The 15,490-nt window shown below is 49.6% G+C and overlaps 1 protein-coding gene across 2 annotated transcripts; it reads left to right on the plus strand.

Moving 5' to 3' along the window:
• Positions 1–249: 249 nt before the first annotated feature.
• LOC309534213 (uncharacterized protein C20orf96) lies at positions 250–13,112 on the plus strand. Of its 2 annotated transcripts, none has more exons than XM_082226352.1 (11): positions 250–362; positions 2,131–2,235; positions 3,119–3,257; positions 3,449–3,576; positions 5,114–5,272; positions 6,518–6,617; positions 7,232–7,389; positions 7,502–7,603; positions 9,314–9,400; positions 10,743–10,861; positions 12,812–13,112. In XM_082226352.1, exons 2-11 carry the CDS (start codon positions 2,176–2,178, stop codon positions 12,870–12,872), a joined length of 1,113 nt encoding a protein of 370 aa, XP_082082478.1. In that variant the 5' UTR covers positions 250–362; positions 2,131–2,175; the 3' UTR covers positions 12,873–13,112. The 2 variants fall into 2 exon arrangements, with proteins under 2 accessions (XP_082082478.1, XP_082082479.1); XM_082226353.1 differs by having other exon boundaries at positions 347–468.
• The last annotated feature ends 2,378 nt before the right edge of the window (positions 13,113–15,490 follow it).

Genomic DNA, 15,490 nt, shown 5'->3' on the forward strand with positions numbered 1-15,490 from the left:
CGGGGCTTTCCTTACCTCCAGGGACCGACTATAAAGTACCCGATCCCTGGAGGCGAAGAATTCTGCGGGGAGCGCGAAAGAGGGAAGCCGAAATCTCAGATACGGAATTACATGTTTCCAAACGGTTTCTGGCAGGGAGGATGAGGAGGAGGAGGAGATGATCCTTTCCACGCCGATGGCTCTTTAGGGTGCGCAACGCTTCCGAGAGCGTGTGGTACTTTGCGGACGGTTTCCCCGCTAGGCTCAGCCACCCCTGCTCGGCTTCCGTACTTCCCTCGGTTGCCATGGAGACGGCGGCCGGCCGCGCCGGTTGCTAGGAGACGCGGGAGGCTGGGCGAAAGCGCGACGGGGAGCGGCAGCAGGTAAAGGCCGCGTGGAGCCTCCCTGGCCAGGGGCAGTCTATCCTTGAGGGGGAGCGGCGCTGGCGGGAGACGCGACTGGAGCCCGGCAGGGCAGCGGGATCCAAAGGTCCAGAAGAACAAGCGGGGAGGTTGCGCTTGGTCCGCCTCTCTCCCGAAAAGGGCCATTCAATGTTTTATTATTATTATTACTGTCATCACCATCACCATTATTACTAAAAAAATTCCTTCCTGTAGCACCTTAAAGACCAACTAAGTTAGTTCTTACCAAGAACTACAGGAAGGAATTTTTTTATTTTGACTATGGCAGACCAACACGGCTACCTACCTGTAACTGGAACCATTATTACTGTTATTAAAATAATTTTCCATTTTTTTATTTTTTATTTTACCCCCCTCCCACACCCCAAATAATTTTCCATTTAAACATATATAATCACATCGTTATTGAGGTTCACATCAGTTTGAGGTTGAATCCTGACAAGACAGAAGTACTGTTTTTGGGGGACAGGGTGGGCTGGTGTGGAGGATTCCCTGGTCCTGAATGGGGTAAATGTGCCCCTGAAGGACCAGGTGCGCAGCCTGGGAGACATTTTGGACTCACAGCTGTCCATGGTTCTGCTCCTTCCTCCTGGGCCGTGTTCAGAAAGTGGTGGTGGGGGATGAGTGTTCAGACCCCTGGGCTCTCACTTGTGGGGTGCCTCAGGGTTCTGTCCTCTCCCCCATGCTTTTCAACCTCTATATGCAGCCGCTGGGAGAGATCATCAGGGGGTTTGGGCTGGGTGTTCATCAATATGCAGATGATACCCAGCTCTACCTCTCTTTTAAATCAGAACCAGTGAAGGCGGTGAAGGTCCTGTGTGAGTGTCTGGAGGCGGTTGGAGGATGGATGGCGGCTAACAGATTGAGGCTGAATCCTGACAAGACAGAAGTACTGTTTTGGGGGGACAGGAGGCGGGCAGGTGTGGAGGATTCCCTGGTCCTGAATGGGGTAACTGTGCCCCTGAAGGACCAGGTGCGCAGCCTGGGAGTCATTCTGGACTCACAGCTGTCCATGGAGGCGCAGGCTACTTTTGTGTCCAGGGCAGTTGTTTACCAGCTCCATCTGGTACGTAGGCTGAGACCCTCCCTGCCCGTGGACTGTCTTGCCAGAGTGGTGCATGCTCTGGTTATCTCCCGCTTGGACTACTGCAATGCGCTCTACGTGGGGCTACCTTTGAAGGTGACTCGGGAACTACAACTAATCCAGAATGTGGCAGCTAGACTGGTGACTGGGAGCAGGCGCCGAGACCACATAACACTGGTCTTGAAAGACCTACATTGGCTCCTGGTACGTTATGGAGCGCAATTCAAAGTGTTGGTGCTGACCTTTAAAGCCCTAAATGGCCTCAGCCCAGTATACCTGAAGGAGTGTCTCCACCCCCATCGTTCTGCCCAGACACTGAGGTCCAGCTCCGAGGGCCTTCTGGCGGTTCCCTCACTGTGAGAAGCCAAACTACAGGGAACCAGGCACAGGGTCTTCTCGGTAGTGGCGCCCGCCCTGTGGAACTCCCTATCACCAGATGTCAAAGAGAACAACAACTACCAGACTTTTAGAAGACATCTGAAGGCAGCCCTGTTTAGGGAAGCTTTTAATGTGTTTAATAGGATATTGTATTTTAGTGTTTTGTTGGAAGCCACCCAGAGTGGCTGGGGAAACCCAGTCAGATGGGCAGGGTATAAATAATAAATTCTTATTATTATTATCCACTTTTCTTATTTGACTCTTTAGAGCCCGTCGACTTCCTTCCCTCCCGCCTGGCCACGGGCTCCAAAGATGGCTTTCCAGAGTCCAACTATCTTCCCCAAGAGCCTCATCAGCTCCATAAGACAAACTGTGAGTCCCAGAAAGTGGGGAGGGGGCAATTTTACAAAACGGTACAGCAGCTATATTGTAAGTCGCTGTGAGTTTGCATTTTGTAAGCAAAGCGACTAATTAGTTGAATAAAGAATAATAAAACAACTAAATCCAGTTTGCCCACACTTCTTTCTTCCCCAAATGTATTTACATATATATTTATAAAAGTACTTGCAGACAAGTTATATCACAGACTACTGTATTAAATGTGTTTGTGGGAGAGCGATTAAGGATTCGTTTTATTACGGTTTTTGTTTTACTATGTATTTTGAATTCTCATTTTGTCTTCTGTTATCAACCACCCTGGGATCTACAGATGAAAGGTGGTATGCAAATTTAATAAGAGCATAAATAAAATAGATATCAAAGCATTTTGCAAGAATATCTATACACAATAAAAAAATAGAATTGGAAAATGCAGAAAGATGATTTCTTAATTGCCTGCATAAGATTGGTGGCATAAAAACATTCAAGGTGTTGATATGAACCTATAAGGTCCTATGTTTGAGAGATCACCTTGTCCCTTATATAACCAGTAGGTCATTGCATGTGTTGATCTCCCTTGAGCTTTCTCCCAGTTGAATGACTACCAGATATTTGTGAGAAGCAGCAGAGCCTTTCTGGCTCCCCTGCCATTCTAGGGGAATAGGCTGAGGTGCGGAACACTAGATTACACTCTCTTCAGACAGGCAAGGAACAGTTTGCTTCACAAACAGAAAGGCACTCTGCACATGCCCAGGGATACGTTTGCTTTTAGGGCCTTTTTCCGTTTGTTTGTTTTTTTTGTCTTAAAGGGTGTTCTTCTGCTGAATATTGTCTGCTTCCTCCATATGAGCCTGTCCCTTTCTTGTGTCGCTTTTAGGATTACAGCAAATGGCAAAGAGACAATGTGGCACGGAAGTCGGCACTGAAATTAAACATGCCTCCAATTTCGGCATCAAAGGACTTGAAGAAGAAAGGGGGTGTCAGTTCTCCAGAAAAGCCGAAAGAGAAGAAAATAGGTTGGGAAAGGTTTTGCTTGTGTGCTTGAACTCCGCCCCCTGGGCGGAGGAGGAGGAGTTTGTTGCTACCCCAAACTCTTCCGGGCTGGAGAAACTTTCAGCACATTCTCCCCTTCTCTGCCATGTTGTCCCCAGCAGTTGTAAACTGGGTGTTTTACCCAAAACGAATTCATGCCACTTTTCTGTTTCAGAATGGGCAACGACTGCAAGGACGGTTGTGAGAATGATGCCCTCTATGCGACAGAAGTCCACTTGGAATCTAAATATGACAAAGGAAATGGCCCGGGCCAAGAGACTGGAGAATATCAGAATCATTCAGGTACATAAAGCGATACCCTGCGTTGAACCCTGCGGCATCAGGTGCTGCTGATACAGACATAGGGATGGTCTAGAAACATAGAATTGTAGAGTTAGAAGGGACCCTAAGCGTCATCTGCTCCAGCCCCCTGCAATGTAGGAAGCACAACTATCGAACCCATAACAGATGGGCATCAAGCCTCTGCTTAGAAATCTCCAGTGATAAAGAGTCCACCACCTTCGAGGGAGTCCATTCCACTGTCAAACAGCGCTAACTTTCCATTTTTCCAAAATAAAGAGAGCCAGTGTGGTGTAGTGGTTAAGAGCGGTAGACTCGTAATCTGGTGAACCGGGTTCGCTTCCCCGCTCCTCCACACGCAGCTGCTGGGTGACCTTGGGCCAGTCACACTTCTTGAAGTCTCTCAGCCCCACTCACCTCACAGAGTGTTTGTTGTAGGGGAGGAAGGGAAAGGAGAATGTTAGCTGCTTTGAGACTCCTTCGGTTATTGATAAAGCGGGATATCAAAGCCAAACTCCTCCTCCTCCTCCTCCTCCTCCTCTTCTTCTTCTTCTAACCCTCAGAAAGTTCTTTGTAATGTTTTGTTGGAATCTGCTTATAATTTTAATCCACTGGTTCAGGGTCTACCCCCCAGAGCAGCAGAAAACAAGCTCGTTCCATCTTCCATGTGGCAGCCCTTCAGATATTTGAAGATGGCTATTCTGTCTCCTCTCAGCCTCCTCTTTTCCAGGCTAAACATACCCAACTCCCTCAATTGTTCCTCATCAGGCTTAGTTTCCAGACCGGTGACCATCTTGGTCACCTCTGCACACCTTCCAGCTTGTCAGTATCCTTCTGAAACTGCGGTCCTGGACACAGGACTCCATGTAGTCAAGTAAAAGCCTTGGGGTGTGCCCAGAATCAGGTGTAGATTTGATTTCTGCATTTTTTACCAGAAACTCCAAATTTGGTGATGGGAACCAGTTGCGCAATTTCCACGACAGTGGAAAAGGGAGGGTTGCAGCATTCTTGGACTGCTGGCATCCTCCGGTTTTGGGTGGCGTTAAGAAGAGGTGAGCTGAAAAGAACAAGGAAGTCCCAACGAAAGAACAGTGGCAAGAAAAACTGATGAGCTATGCGGAATTGGCAAAGTTAACATATACGTAAACTGCGAGAGAAGGACAATTGTGACTTTAAGGAAGAATGGGAACTTTTAACAAACTATTTATAAAGACAACAAAAGGTCTTGGATTCCTTGGCAGGTTTTGAATAAACATTCTCAAATATATTAGTAGAACATAGGATAGATAAGGTAATGATATGCACAACTTTTTAACATGCAGAGAATAATATGTGCAAACAAAACAGGGGAGCTGAGAGAAGTTTTAGGAGGGTGGGAGCGGGAGGGATGGGAGGGAATAAAAAGGGGGAGAAATGTAATTGGATTTATTGATTGATAATTTGTTTTGTTAAAAATGTTCAATAAAAATATATTTTAAAAAAAAGAAGAAGAAGAAGAGGTGAGATGTTTGGTAACCCCTTCCTTCCAAAAATTCCCCAGCGGTTTATCAAGCACAAGACAAACAGCTTGGAAGAAATAAAACGCCATTCCAACTTTCTCCTGGAGAAAAACCGGGCGCTGATGGAGGAGATCAAGGAGATGGATGCAGACACCGTCGTCCAGGCCAGGGGCCTTCTCCAGCAGTACGACATGTTTAGGGTAAGGCTGGTGTAGTCAGGAAGTGGGCTTAGACACCTGAATAGCTCTGTGTCAGGGCCATGTGGCTGTACCCAGTGATAATTGGCACGTGTCAGGGGACTGCCATCGGAACAGGGGAGGGAGGCAGGAGCGCAGTTGGGCTACAGAGAGCCTCCAAAACTCCTGAGGAGCAGTGCCTCTTCTAGCAGTGGGGAAAGCCACACCTCCAGTGGAGAAGAGAGGGAAGGGGGCAGCCAAGCTGGGAAGGAACTTGAGGATGCTGCGGAGAGTCCCAGTGCCCCACCTAGCCAGTCTGGCCAGGAGGAACGCACGACCCTTCCATCGCCCAGCTTGCGCAGAGGGGTGAAACGGAAGGAGGGGAGGCGGAGATTTGGGGAGTCTTAAGTTCTTATGTTGGGGGGAAACCGGAAGGGGCCACTCCCAGATTCTGCAAGTGACTAAGACGGACATGAACTTTGTGTATCTGCACTGTAAATAGTTTGCACAATAAAACCTGTAAAAGACAGGTCGGAGTCCTGCCTGGTTACTCACGAGCAACCACCACACAGCATCTGACAGCATGGAAGGGAAGCTCCTGAATCCCAGCCCTTTGCTTGAACTAAGCAGCTTCTCTGTGCTTCTAGAAACATAGGAAGCTGCCTGATACTGTGTCAGAGTATTGGTCATAGAATCATAGTACAGTGGTGCCCCTCAAGACGAATGCCTCGCAAGACGGAAAACTCACTAGACGAAAGAGTTTTCCGTTTTGGAGGTGCTTCGCAAAACGAATCTCCTATGGGCTTGCTTCGCAAGACAAAAATGTCTTGCGAGTTCCTGCGGGTTTTTTTTCCTCCCCCCCTTTTTCCTAAGCCGCTAAGCAGCTGATCCGATCAGCAGATAAGCCGCTAAAAGCCGCTAATAGCGCTAATCCGCTAATCCGTCAATGGGCTTGCTTCGCAAGACGAAAAAACCGCTAGACGAAGAGAATCACAGAACGGATTCTTTTCATCTTGCGAGGCACCACTGTATAGTAAATTTGGAGAGGAAACCCAAAGGCCATCTATTCCAGCCCCCTGCAACGGTCCATCTAGCACAGGATTGTCTTGACTAGCGGTGACTTCCCAGGGTTTCAGGTCAGAGTCTTTCCCACCCTGTGGAATCCCGAAATTACTTTTCTGTACAAACTAGGAGCTGCAAGTGGTTCATGAACTAGCTTTGGTTCTTGGTGGTCCCAAGAACTGGTGCCTTTTGCTTCTGTCTCTGCAGACAATCATCCGATCTCTTCAGGACTCAAGTCAGAACCAAGCTGGTGTAGCAAAAGCAGATCTTGCGGCAGCAGAGAAAACGGTGGAGAAGAATTTGGGAAGTAAGCAGCACGCGATCTCAGATACCCTGCCTGCTCCCAGCTGGGTGGGGCAGAGAAGGAGCCCAAACCAGTAAACCCAAGGAGATCTTTGGATTTAGCTGTAGTGGAAAGTTAGCAGAAAACAGAAAAATACAAATCATAGTAACAAATGCAAACAATGCCCTGTTACACACACAGTTTTAAATACCATAGATTGTTTTAATTAGCCACAGGCCTGGGAGAAGAGGAATGTTTTATTCTCTTGTTAATTCTGCTGTTTTAAATGTGCATTTTATATTTGACCTCATTTAATAACGTTTTCTTTTGAAATGTTTAGGATTTTTTGGGGTTAAATTTGTTTGTATTAAATACGTATTCTGTAGTTGACCTCCTTTGCAATTTTTATTTTGAAATCGTTAAGACAATGTTTTAGTTAATTATGTTGCTTTGACTGTATATATATTTGACTTTCTTCAGTAATGTTTTCTTCTGGGTTGTTTTCTTTGACATTTTAATGTGGTGTAAACTGCTTTGAGATTTTTTCTTAAAAATATAAAGCGGTATAGAAACAACAGCAACAACAACATTTGCTTTTATCTTCTTCCTCTTGCCTCGCCCTCTTCCTCCTCCTCCAGAACTGGATCAGGAGATGAAACGCATGCAGGCCAAAGTGCACGTCCTCCAGGAGGAGCTCAACATCCTGAGAACCTACATGGACAAAGAGTACCCGGTGAAAGCCGTCCAGATAGCCTCGCTGATGCGCAGCGTCCGAAACCTGAACGAAGAGCAACAGGTGAGCTGAGGGAGCCCTTGCTGGCCTCTGCCTTGCCTTCTTGGGCACAGGGCTGGCAGCAAAGAGCCCTTGGGTACGGGTTTGATCCCTTTTCCTGCTTTGCCGCCCCTAGGACGAACTGGAGGAAATGGAGGATGTGTTCAAAAAGTACCTGGACAATATGGCAACGAAGACGCAAAAGGAGCGGGAGCGCTTTTTGCAGCGCGTTACAGAGGTCCGTGGGGCAGGGCTGGTTGTCTGTGCTTTGCCCAGTGGATGGGTCTGGGTGGGGCTGGTTAGGGTTGTCTACTCTCTGTGCAGTGTGTCTGGGCTTCCTCACTTGGCCAGAGGTCCAGAGAGATCGTCTCCTGGGCTATAAGCTTGTTACCATGGTGGAAAAAAGCAAAGTTGCGGATTTTCCTTGAGGACTTTTTTGTCAATTATTTCCCCACATTGGGAGCTTCCAGTGCAATGCCCACAGGGGCCAAGACAGGTTGGCAGAGCCAACAGGTGTGGCAGCAGCAAGTAACTCCCTGTGACCCAGTTAGACCATTGGCCCATCTTGCTCATTGTGGTCTTCCTCCGACAGGCAATTTTCTTGAGCTTTTCAGACCGGGCACAGTCCTACTTGTAGATTGACCTGGGACCTTTCACACGCAGAGCACATGCTCTGCCGTTGAGCGAAGGCTCTCAAACGCTCCCTTCCCCGGTGTTGTTGTTGCAAACAAACCCACAAACCTTGGCAGATGCTTTTAAGTAAAAAGCAGAACACCAGGGGATCTGATCACAGTTTTCTCATGCCATTTCTCTTTGGGCCCAGAGAGTAGTGGCCTAGATCCACTGATGACCCGATGCAAGATAAGGCAACTGTGTACATGTTGTTGGGATGCGATCAAGGAAACGGGGGCAATTGGCAGGCCCCCAGCTGGCTCCAGCCCACCGGCCAGCAGCTGGGCAAACTACGGTCCTTGGATCAGCATGTAACTGCGACCCGAGCTTCAGAAACCTTCAGAAGCTGAGCACGCAAGCCAGCAAAGAAAACAGCTCTTCACAACAGAAGGGCAGGTTAGGGGCTGTGTAAAGTGTATTTACAGGCATTTTATTCAGCATCAGGACAAAGGAAAAATATGTCTTCTCCCCTTCGTGTCCAAGCAAACAGCATAAACAAAAGCTATATGGGTGGCGCTGTGAGTTAAACCACAGAGCACAGATCAGAAGGTTGGTGGTTCGAATCCCCGTGACGGGGTGAGCTCCCGTTGCTCGGTCCCTGCTCCTGCCACCCTAGCAGTTCAAAAGCACGTCCAAGTGCAAGTAGATCAATAGGTACCGCTCTGGCAGGAAGGTAAACAGCATTTCTGTGCACTGCTCTGGTTTGCCATAAGCGGCTTAGTCATGCTGGCCACATGACCCGGAAGCTGTATGCCGGCTCCCTTGGCCAATAAAGCGAGATGAGCACCGCAACCCCAGAGTCGGCCGCGACTGGACCTAATGGTTAGGGGTCCCTTTACCTTTTTATACTCAAACGGAAGTTCCCAGCATGCTGTGCTGGAATGTAAACAGGCATGTGACACACAACAGCCTGTTCCTCTTAAGGTGGAACGGAATATCTTAACACATATATGCATATATAATTCAAAATATCTGGGAAATGCTCTTCTCTCTACTGGAGCAGAAAGTGCAGGAGGAATAGTCCGGCCCCCCGCCCCCGCCCCCGATCTCTGGCATTGAGATTCATGCCCTCTGAAAAATGATTTGATTTATGATAGTCAAGTGGCAGCTTGAGTGTCAATTGAGCCACAGCGTGCGGCTTGGCAAAGCGATCTGTCGAACTGTCCTCTGGGAACTCGCACCTTCCAGGGGCTCAGGGTACCTACCCCCTTGTTGACTTCCGGGATCCTTTGTCCATCTTTGCTTCTAAATCGCATTTCCCCCTTTCTCTGTGCAGAAGAAACTGATGGAATACCAGGACGGCCTTCACCAGATGGATAAGAACAATTTGGAGCTGAAAAGACAAATAAGCAAACAAAAGGAGGCAAGAGGCTTGGGGACGACAGCAAACGGCTCGGCGGGGAATTCTGCCAATGTCTGGGCTGGGGTGTCAGGGCTGGAGCCAGATGAAGCAGAGCCGGTTGCCAGCCAAGTTCACTTTTTATTCAAGGAAGTGAACATAAAACTCAGCAACCCTTCCCAATAGGTCTTGCCCCTATAGAGCAGGACTGACGGCCCCTGCTTTCCACCCTTTCTAAGGCTCCTCCTCTCCCAGATGTTTCCCCAGCAGCCCCAAACTGCATCTGCGCAACTTTGGTCTCTGTCTTGCCCTCCTCATTGTCCTGTGTACTCTTGGAGACGGGGTGGGGAGGGGAGAGCTTGTCTCAGCAGGAGAGGGAGACTCCCTGGATTCTTCAGCAGTCTCTTGATCTCCACCCTCCTCTGCTTCAGCCTCAGAGTCTGAACTGCTCTCTATCTCCGGCTCTCCCTGCTCACTAAACCCTGTTGCTCCTTCAGCATCCAACCCTTGCTCCTATGACCTCTCCTCAGTGTCCCACCAGCAATCTCTGGGCTCTGAGCCTTCCTCCTTGGTGGGGTGGGGTGTCTTCCTTGAGTACCAGCTGGTACCTCCCAACACTCCTTGTCATAGAATTGTGGCATCGGAAGGGAACTCAAAGGCCATCTTGTCCAGCCCCCTTCAATGCAGGAATCGCAGCTGAAGAATCCCTGACAGATGACCATCCAACCAGTGAAGGAGAGTCCAGCACCTTCTGAGGTGTACTGAGTCCTGAGAAGGGGCTTAGTGTTCCTGGTTACTCCACCCTGACTGGTCCTTACTCCGAACATCCCTGGGGAACGATCTCACAACTGGAGCTGGAATGAGGGGAGGCTGGTTTTTGGCATGCAGGTGCCTTGGGAGGGAGTTCTATCTTTCGCGATGAACGTGAAACGCCACCCCCGGTGGATTGTCGGCTGAGATCCTGAGCCGAGTGTAGACTGAAGGTGGAGCTAAAATAACTGGATCATCATGTGGAGAGAATCTTCCACATCTCCGGCTCGGCCTGATGGTGGTAGCTAAACTCAGGCAGAGGTTTTCTCTACGACTCGGCGGAGGCAGCAATAGGGCACCCTCAGAGTTACCTGTGAGTAAGTGGTGAGCTTATGATCTGGAAGCCCGACGTGTTTAAAACTCCGTGGAGGGGGAAGGCAATTTGGAGCAGGGGAATGGGAAGTGTCTGGGGCCGGCCTGCGAGGGCAGGAGTTGTTACAACAGCAGCAAGAAGTCTTTCGGCACCTCAGTGACTCGTGGGCTTGTTATGGCGTCACCTTTCGTGGGCTAGAACCCTCTTCACCCATCTCCCTGACTTGCTTCTTTCTCCTTTCAGGTAATTGCTGGACTGGTGAAAGACGTCACCGCGTTGCACAAGAACCTCAACACGCTCCATCACTCCACTAGGGATCCGCGGGAAGTGATCTTTGCAGATGTCCTCCTCTGTAGACCCAAGTAGGTCCCTTAGCCTGTGTCCCAAGCAGTAGCATTTTCTGGGGGCACTTTGGGCCATGTTTTCACGCTGAGCAAGCGTGTGTGTGTGTGATGCGTTGCGTTGCGTTGGCCAAGGGGCTGCCCCAGGGACTGAAAAGCAGGAAGAAGCAGGGCGGCTCTCTAGCAGTTTACATGGTGGAATAAAGGAGTCTGCAGCTTCATAGTCTCTTGTGGGACCCTGTTTTTAGACAATGAGAATTGACTGGGCCACTTTGGTTCCTGTCCTCCTTGCCAGCTTCCTGCTGCCAATCACAAGGACATAAGCAGATCCTAGTCTAGGGCTGGGCAATATCTGGTTTTCAACAACGTGATAGATCACCAGCTAAACATTGCTATATACAGTGGTACCTCGGGTTAAGTACTTAATTCATTCCGGAGGTCCCTTCTTAAGCTGAAACTGTTCTTAACCTGAAGCACCACTTTAGCTAATTGGACCTCCCGCTGCCGCTGGAGCACTATTTCTGTTCTCATCCTGAAGCAAAGTTCTTAACCCGAGGTACTATTTCTGGGTTAGCGGAGTCTGTAACCTGAAGCGTCTGTGACCTGAAGCTTATGTAACCCGAGGTACCACTGTATAACGATATAGCACAATGTCTGAAATAAGGTGGAGCTATGTAGAGACTTTGGCTGCCTTCGTGGTTTTTCCTGCGTCTTGATTTTTGCTGGCGCCTCCTCTTGTGATGCGCTGCCCCCCTACATGAGGCAGGGGAGAGCTGGGCCGGCAGAGTTGAACAAGGGCTGCAGGAATTGAGAGAAGCATTGGCTGGCTTCACGGTTTCCCCCACATTGTGATTTTGGCATGTGTTGCCAGGTCTGAAATGATGAAACCAGTTTTGGACGCTATATCGATATATCTCCCATCCCTAATCGAGTCCTGCATCCTGTTGTCGCAGAGGCCACCCAGATGTGTGTGAGAAACCTGCAAGCAGGATCTGAACCCCCTCCCCTTGTTACCACGGTGGAAAAAAGCAAAGTTGCGGATTTTCCTTGAGGACTTTTTTGTCAATTACTTCCCCACATTGGGAGTTTCCAGTGCAATGCCCACAGGGGCCAAGACAGGTTGGCAGAGCCAACAGGTGTGGCAGCAGCAAGTAACTCCCTGTGACCCAGTTAGACCATTGGCCCATCTTGCTCATTGTGGTCTTCCTCCGACAGGCAATTTTCTTGAGCTTTTCAGACCGGGCACAGTCCTACTTGCAGATTGACCTGGGACCTTTCACACGCAGAGCACATGCTCTGCCGTTGAGCGAAGGCTCTCAAACGCTCCCTTCCCCGGTGTTGTTGCTGCAAACAAACCCACAAACCTTGGCAGATGCTTTTAAGTAAAAAGCAGAACACCAGGGGATCTGATCACAGTTTTCTCATGCCATTTCTGTTTGGGCCACCACCAGGCCCAGGGAGTAGTGGCCTAGATCCCGATGCAAGATAAGGCAACTGTGTACATGTTGTTGGGATGCGATCAAGGAAACGGGGGCAATTGGCAGGCCCCCAGCTGGCTACAGCCCACCGGCCAGTAGCTGGGCGAACTCCGGTCCTTGGATCAGCATGTAACTGCGGCCCGAGCTTCAGAAACAGGATCTGAGCCCCCTCCCCTCCTGTGGTTTCCTGCGACTGGCATTCAGAAGCATCACTTCCTCCGAATGTGGAGGCAGATGAGAGCCATCTTGGCTAGTAGCCTTCAAGAGCCCTCTCCTCCTTCACAGACTTGTCTAATCCTCTTTTAAAGCCACCCAGGCTATCACTGCCTCCTAGGGGAGCGAGTCCCATAGTTTTTACTGCACTGCATGAAGACTTCCATTTTGTGAAAGAGACAAGGGACACGGCAGTTTTGCTGCTGCTCTTCTGCCTCTCTTTTCTGCCTCAGACATTTGCGCTTCCTCTCCTAATTTGCCCTTTGCTTTTTCATTCCAGGTGCACCCCAGATATGGACATTGTTCTCAACATCCCCACGGACGAGGATTTCCCTCTGTAGTTGCTTGAAACGAGCTTGGGATTATGCACCTCGATCACGCAATGTCCTCCCTGTAGGCCTCTGGGAGCCAATTTCCCTCTAGCTTTGCTGAGCTGCGCCCAAAAGCAACGGCCTGCCTTACTCCCGGCCCGGCGTCTTTATACCTTCCTGCTAAGAACTGCTGCAGGGTCTTTCCTTGGCATCCCTGCCTGCAAATATTCCAGCATTAGATTCTATTAAAGCCAGTCCTATGTGTTCAAAGAGAGTCAGTGTCTCAAATAATCACAACTCCTCCATGGAAGTCGTACTATCCACGCTGCACTGATGGTGCAACAGCTGCCTCTTTCGTTTCGGTTATTATATTTCTGTGCTGCTCACACAAATCGCAAAGCCGCTCACAAATGATAAATAACGAGAACGTAATGGAAAGCCCCAGATACAACATAAATCTCATAGAATAAAGGAATCATCAGAAAAACAGTTGCAAATAATCAGTCAAACTCTTTGTCTTCTTTGGCGATCAATCGTAGCCGAGTAAGATGGTCTTCCATAAACACAATTTTAACAATGAGTCCGTAAGTGACTGTGGAGGCCAATTCTGGATCCACACATCCTTCCACAGTGGGGACATTGCTTTCCGGGCAGGAGTTGATCACGGTGTGGATTTGCCAAGCATGCCTTTCTCTTAGCACGTTTCTCCCTTGCGTCCTGAGTTCGAGTGTCTTCAAAGCCCATGACACATTTGGTAAAGGCTTGACTTTGGTAAATGGCTTGACTAGCTTCCCATAGAATCACAGGGCTGGAAGGAATCCCCAAAGGCCATCCAGCCCAACCCCCTGCAATGCAGGAATGGCCGCTGAAGAACCCCTGCCGGGTGGACGTCCAACCTCTGCTTAAAAGCCTTGGGCGGAAGAGAGTCCACCCCTTCGCTATCAAAGCAGGTTCTGTGTTTCTTGTGAAGGAGGTTGGTGCCATTGGCCGTGGTTAGCTATGGTGGTTAGGCAGAGCCTTTGTGCACAGAGGCAGTCTATCCCTGAATAGCAGCACATGGTGAGAGGGAGCAGAGGGACATTACGTTCATGGGGCTCTTGTGTTCTTGGACTCCGTGAAGGAGGGATTCCACCCCCACCGTTCTGCCTGGACACTGAGTTCGAGCGTCCTGAGTTTGAGTGTCTTCAAAGCCCATGACACCTTTGGGAAAGGCTGTTCTCCCGATATTAAGGGTCTTGTGTATGTTTTTCCCCCATTTGACCAGCTTGCAATCATGATCCGTGTTGCAACTTCCTATACTCTGAGGTCAGATGCCTCAGAAACAGCACTCCGTAATTCCGTTTCCCAAAGGTGTCCCAGCTGGAAGTTGGATCTTCAACACCGCCTGCTTCCTGTGCACTTGAGGGTCAGCTTTGAGGGTCTTGGCTAGGTGGCGTGAGACCCACAGCTTCCCGCCTCAATGCTTCACAACCACCACCCCACATCTGCTGCCTGAAGTGGTTGCCTCACATTGCCTAGCGCTAGGGTTGCCCCTGGTGAAAATCTCTCCCCCCCCCCAATATGGCTGTTTATTTCATTCCTCTATCATCTTCTAAGGAGTGCCTGCCTCCCCACAGTTGCATTTTATGTTCACGACAACCCTGTGAGCTAGTTCATGTTGAGAGAAGCGGACTGGCCCAAACAGTGGCGTAGCATGGATTGCCAAGTGCCCGGGGCAAGGAAAGTATTGTGCCTTCTAACCGGTGCCTCCTGAGGCTGGGATGCCACCACAAGTGTCGCCATCTACCCATCTTCCCACCGATGGGGGTGCCACGCAGCTGTGCGATGTGAGGGCCCATCATCTCCCGGCAGCTCCCCCCCCAACACTACTCCTCTGGGCCCAAAGTCACCCCATGAATGGAATCCAAAACACAGGAAGGAAATAAGGCTCATTGTCTTTCAATTGTTCCATCGCCACAAGCGATTTCAGCTTTCCTCTTGGGACAGTCTTCCCCGCCCCACAACCGTGTGCTGATCTGGGGCTTCCCCAGATGCCCCTGAGCCAATTTGGAGAGTGGGGGGAGTCCTATTATGCTCATGTGACTCCTGGTGGAGTACAGGGTCAGGATTAAGGTCTGGTTTTGACCTTCAAAGCCCTATGCGGCCTAGGACCCACATACCTATGGGACCGCCTTTCCTGCTATGCTCCGCGGAGGACCTTAAGGTCCACAAATGACAACATTTTGGAGGTCCCAAGTTGCAAGGTGGTTAGATTGGTCTCAACTAGGGCCAGGGCCTTTTCAGCACTGGCCCCGACTTGGTGGAATGCTCTGTCACAAGAGACCAGGGCCCTGCGGGACTTGACATCTTTCCGCAGGGCCTGCAAGACAGAGCTGTTCCGCCTGGCCTTTGGTTTGGACTCAGCCTGACCCTTATGTTGCCCTCCCCTTATGGTCTTGATCTATGGGCTACTTTTAAAATGAGGCTGCATTTTACATTGCATTTTAACCTGTATTTTAAATTGGTTTTCCCCACCCCCTATTATGTTTTTACACTGATTTTATTGGTGTTAGCTGCCCTGAGCCCGACTCTGGCCGGGGAGGGCGGGGTATAAATAAAAGTTGTTGTTGTTGTTGTTGTTGTTGTTGTTGTTACACTGGCTTCTGCTG

This window comes from Podarcis vaucheri (genome assembly GCF_965113315.1).
Source record: "Podarcis vaucheri genome assembly, chromosome: 6".
In the NCBI taxonomy this organism is placed as follows: Eukaryota; Metazoa; Chordata; class Lepidosauria; order Squamata; family Lacertidae; genus Podarcis; species Podarcis vaucheri.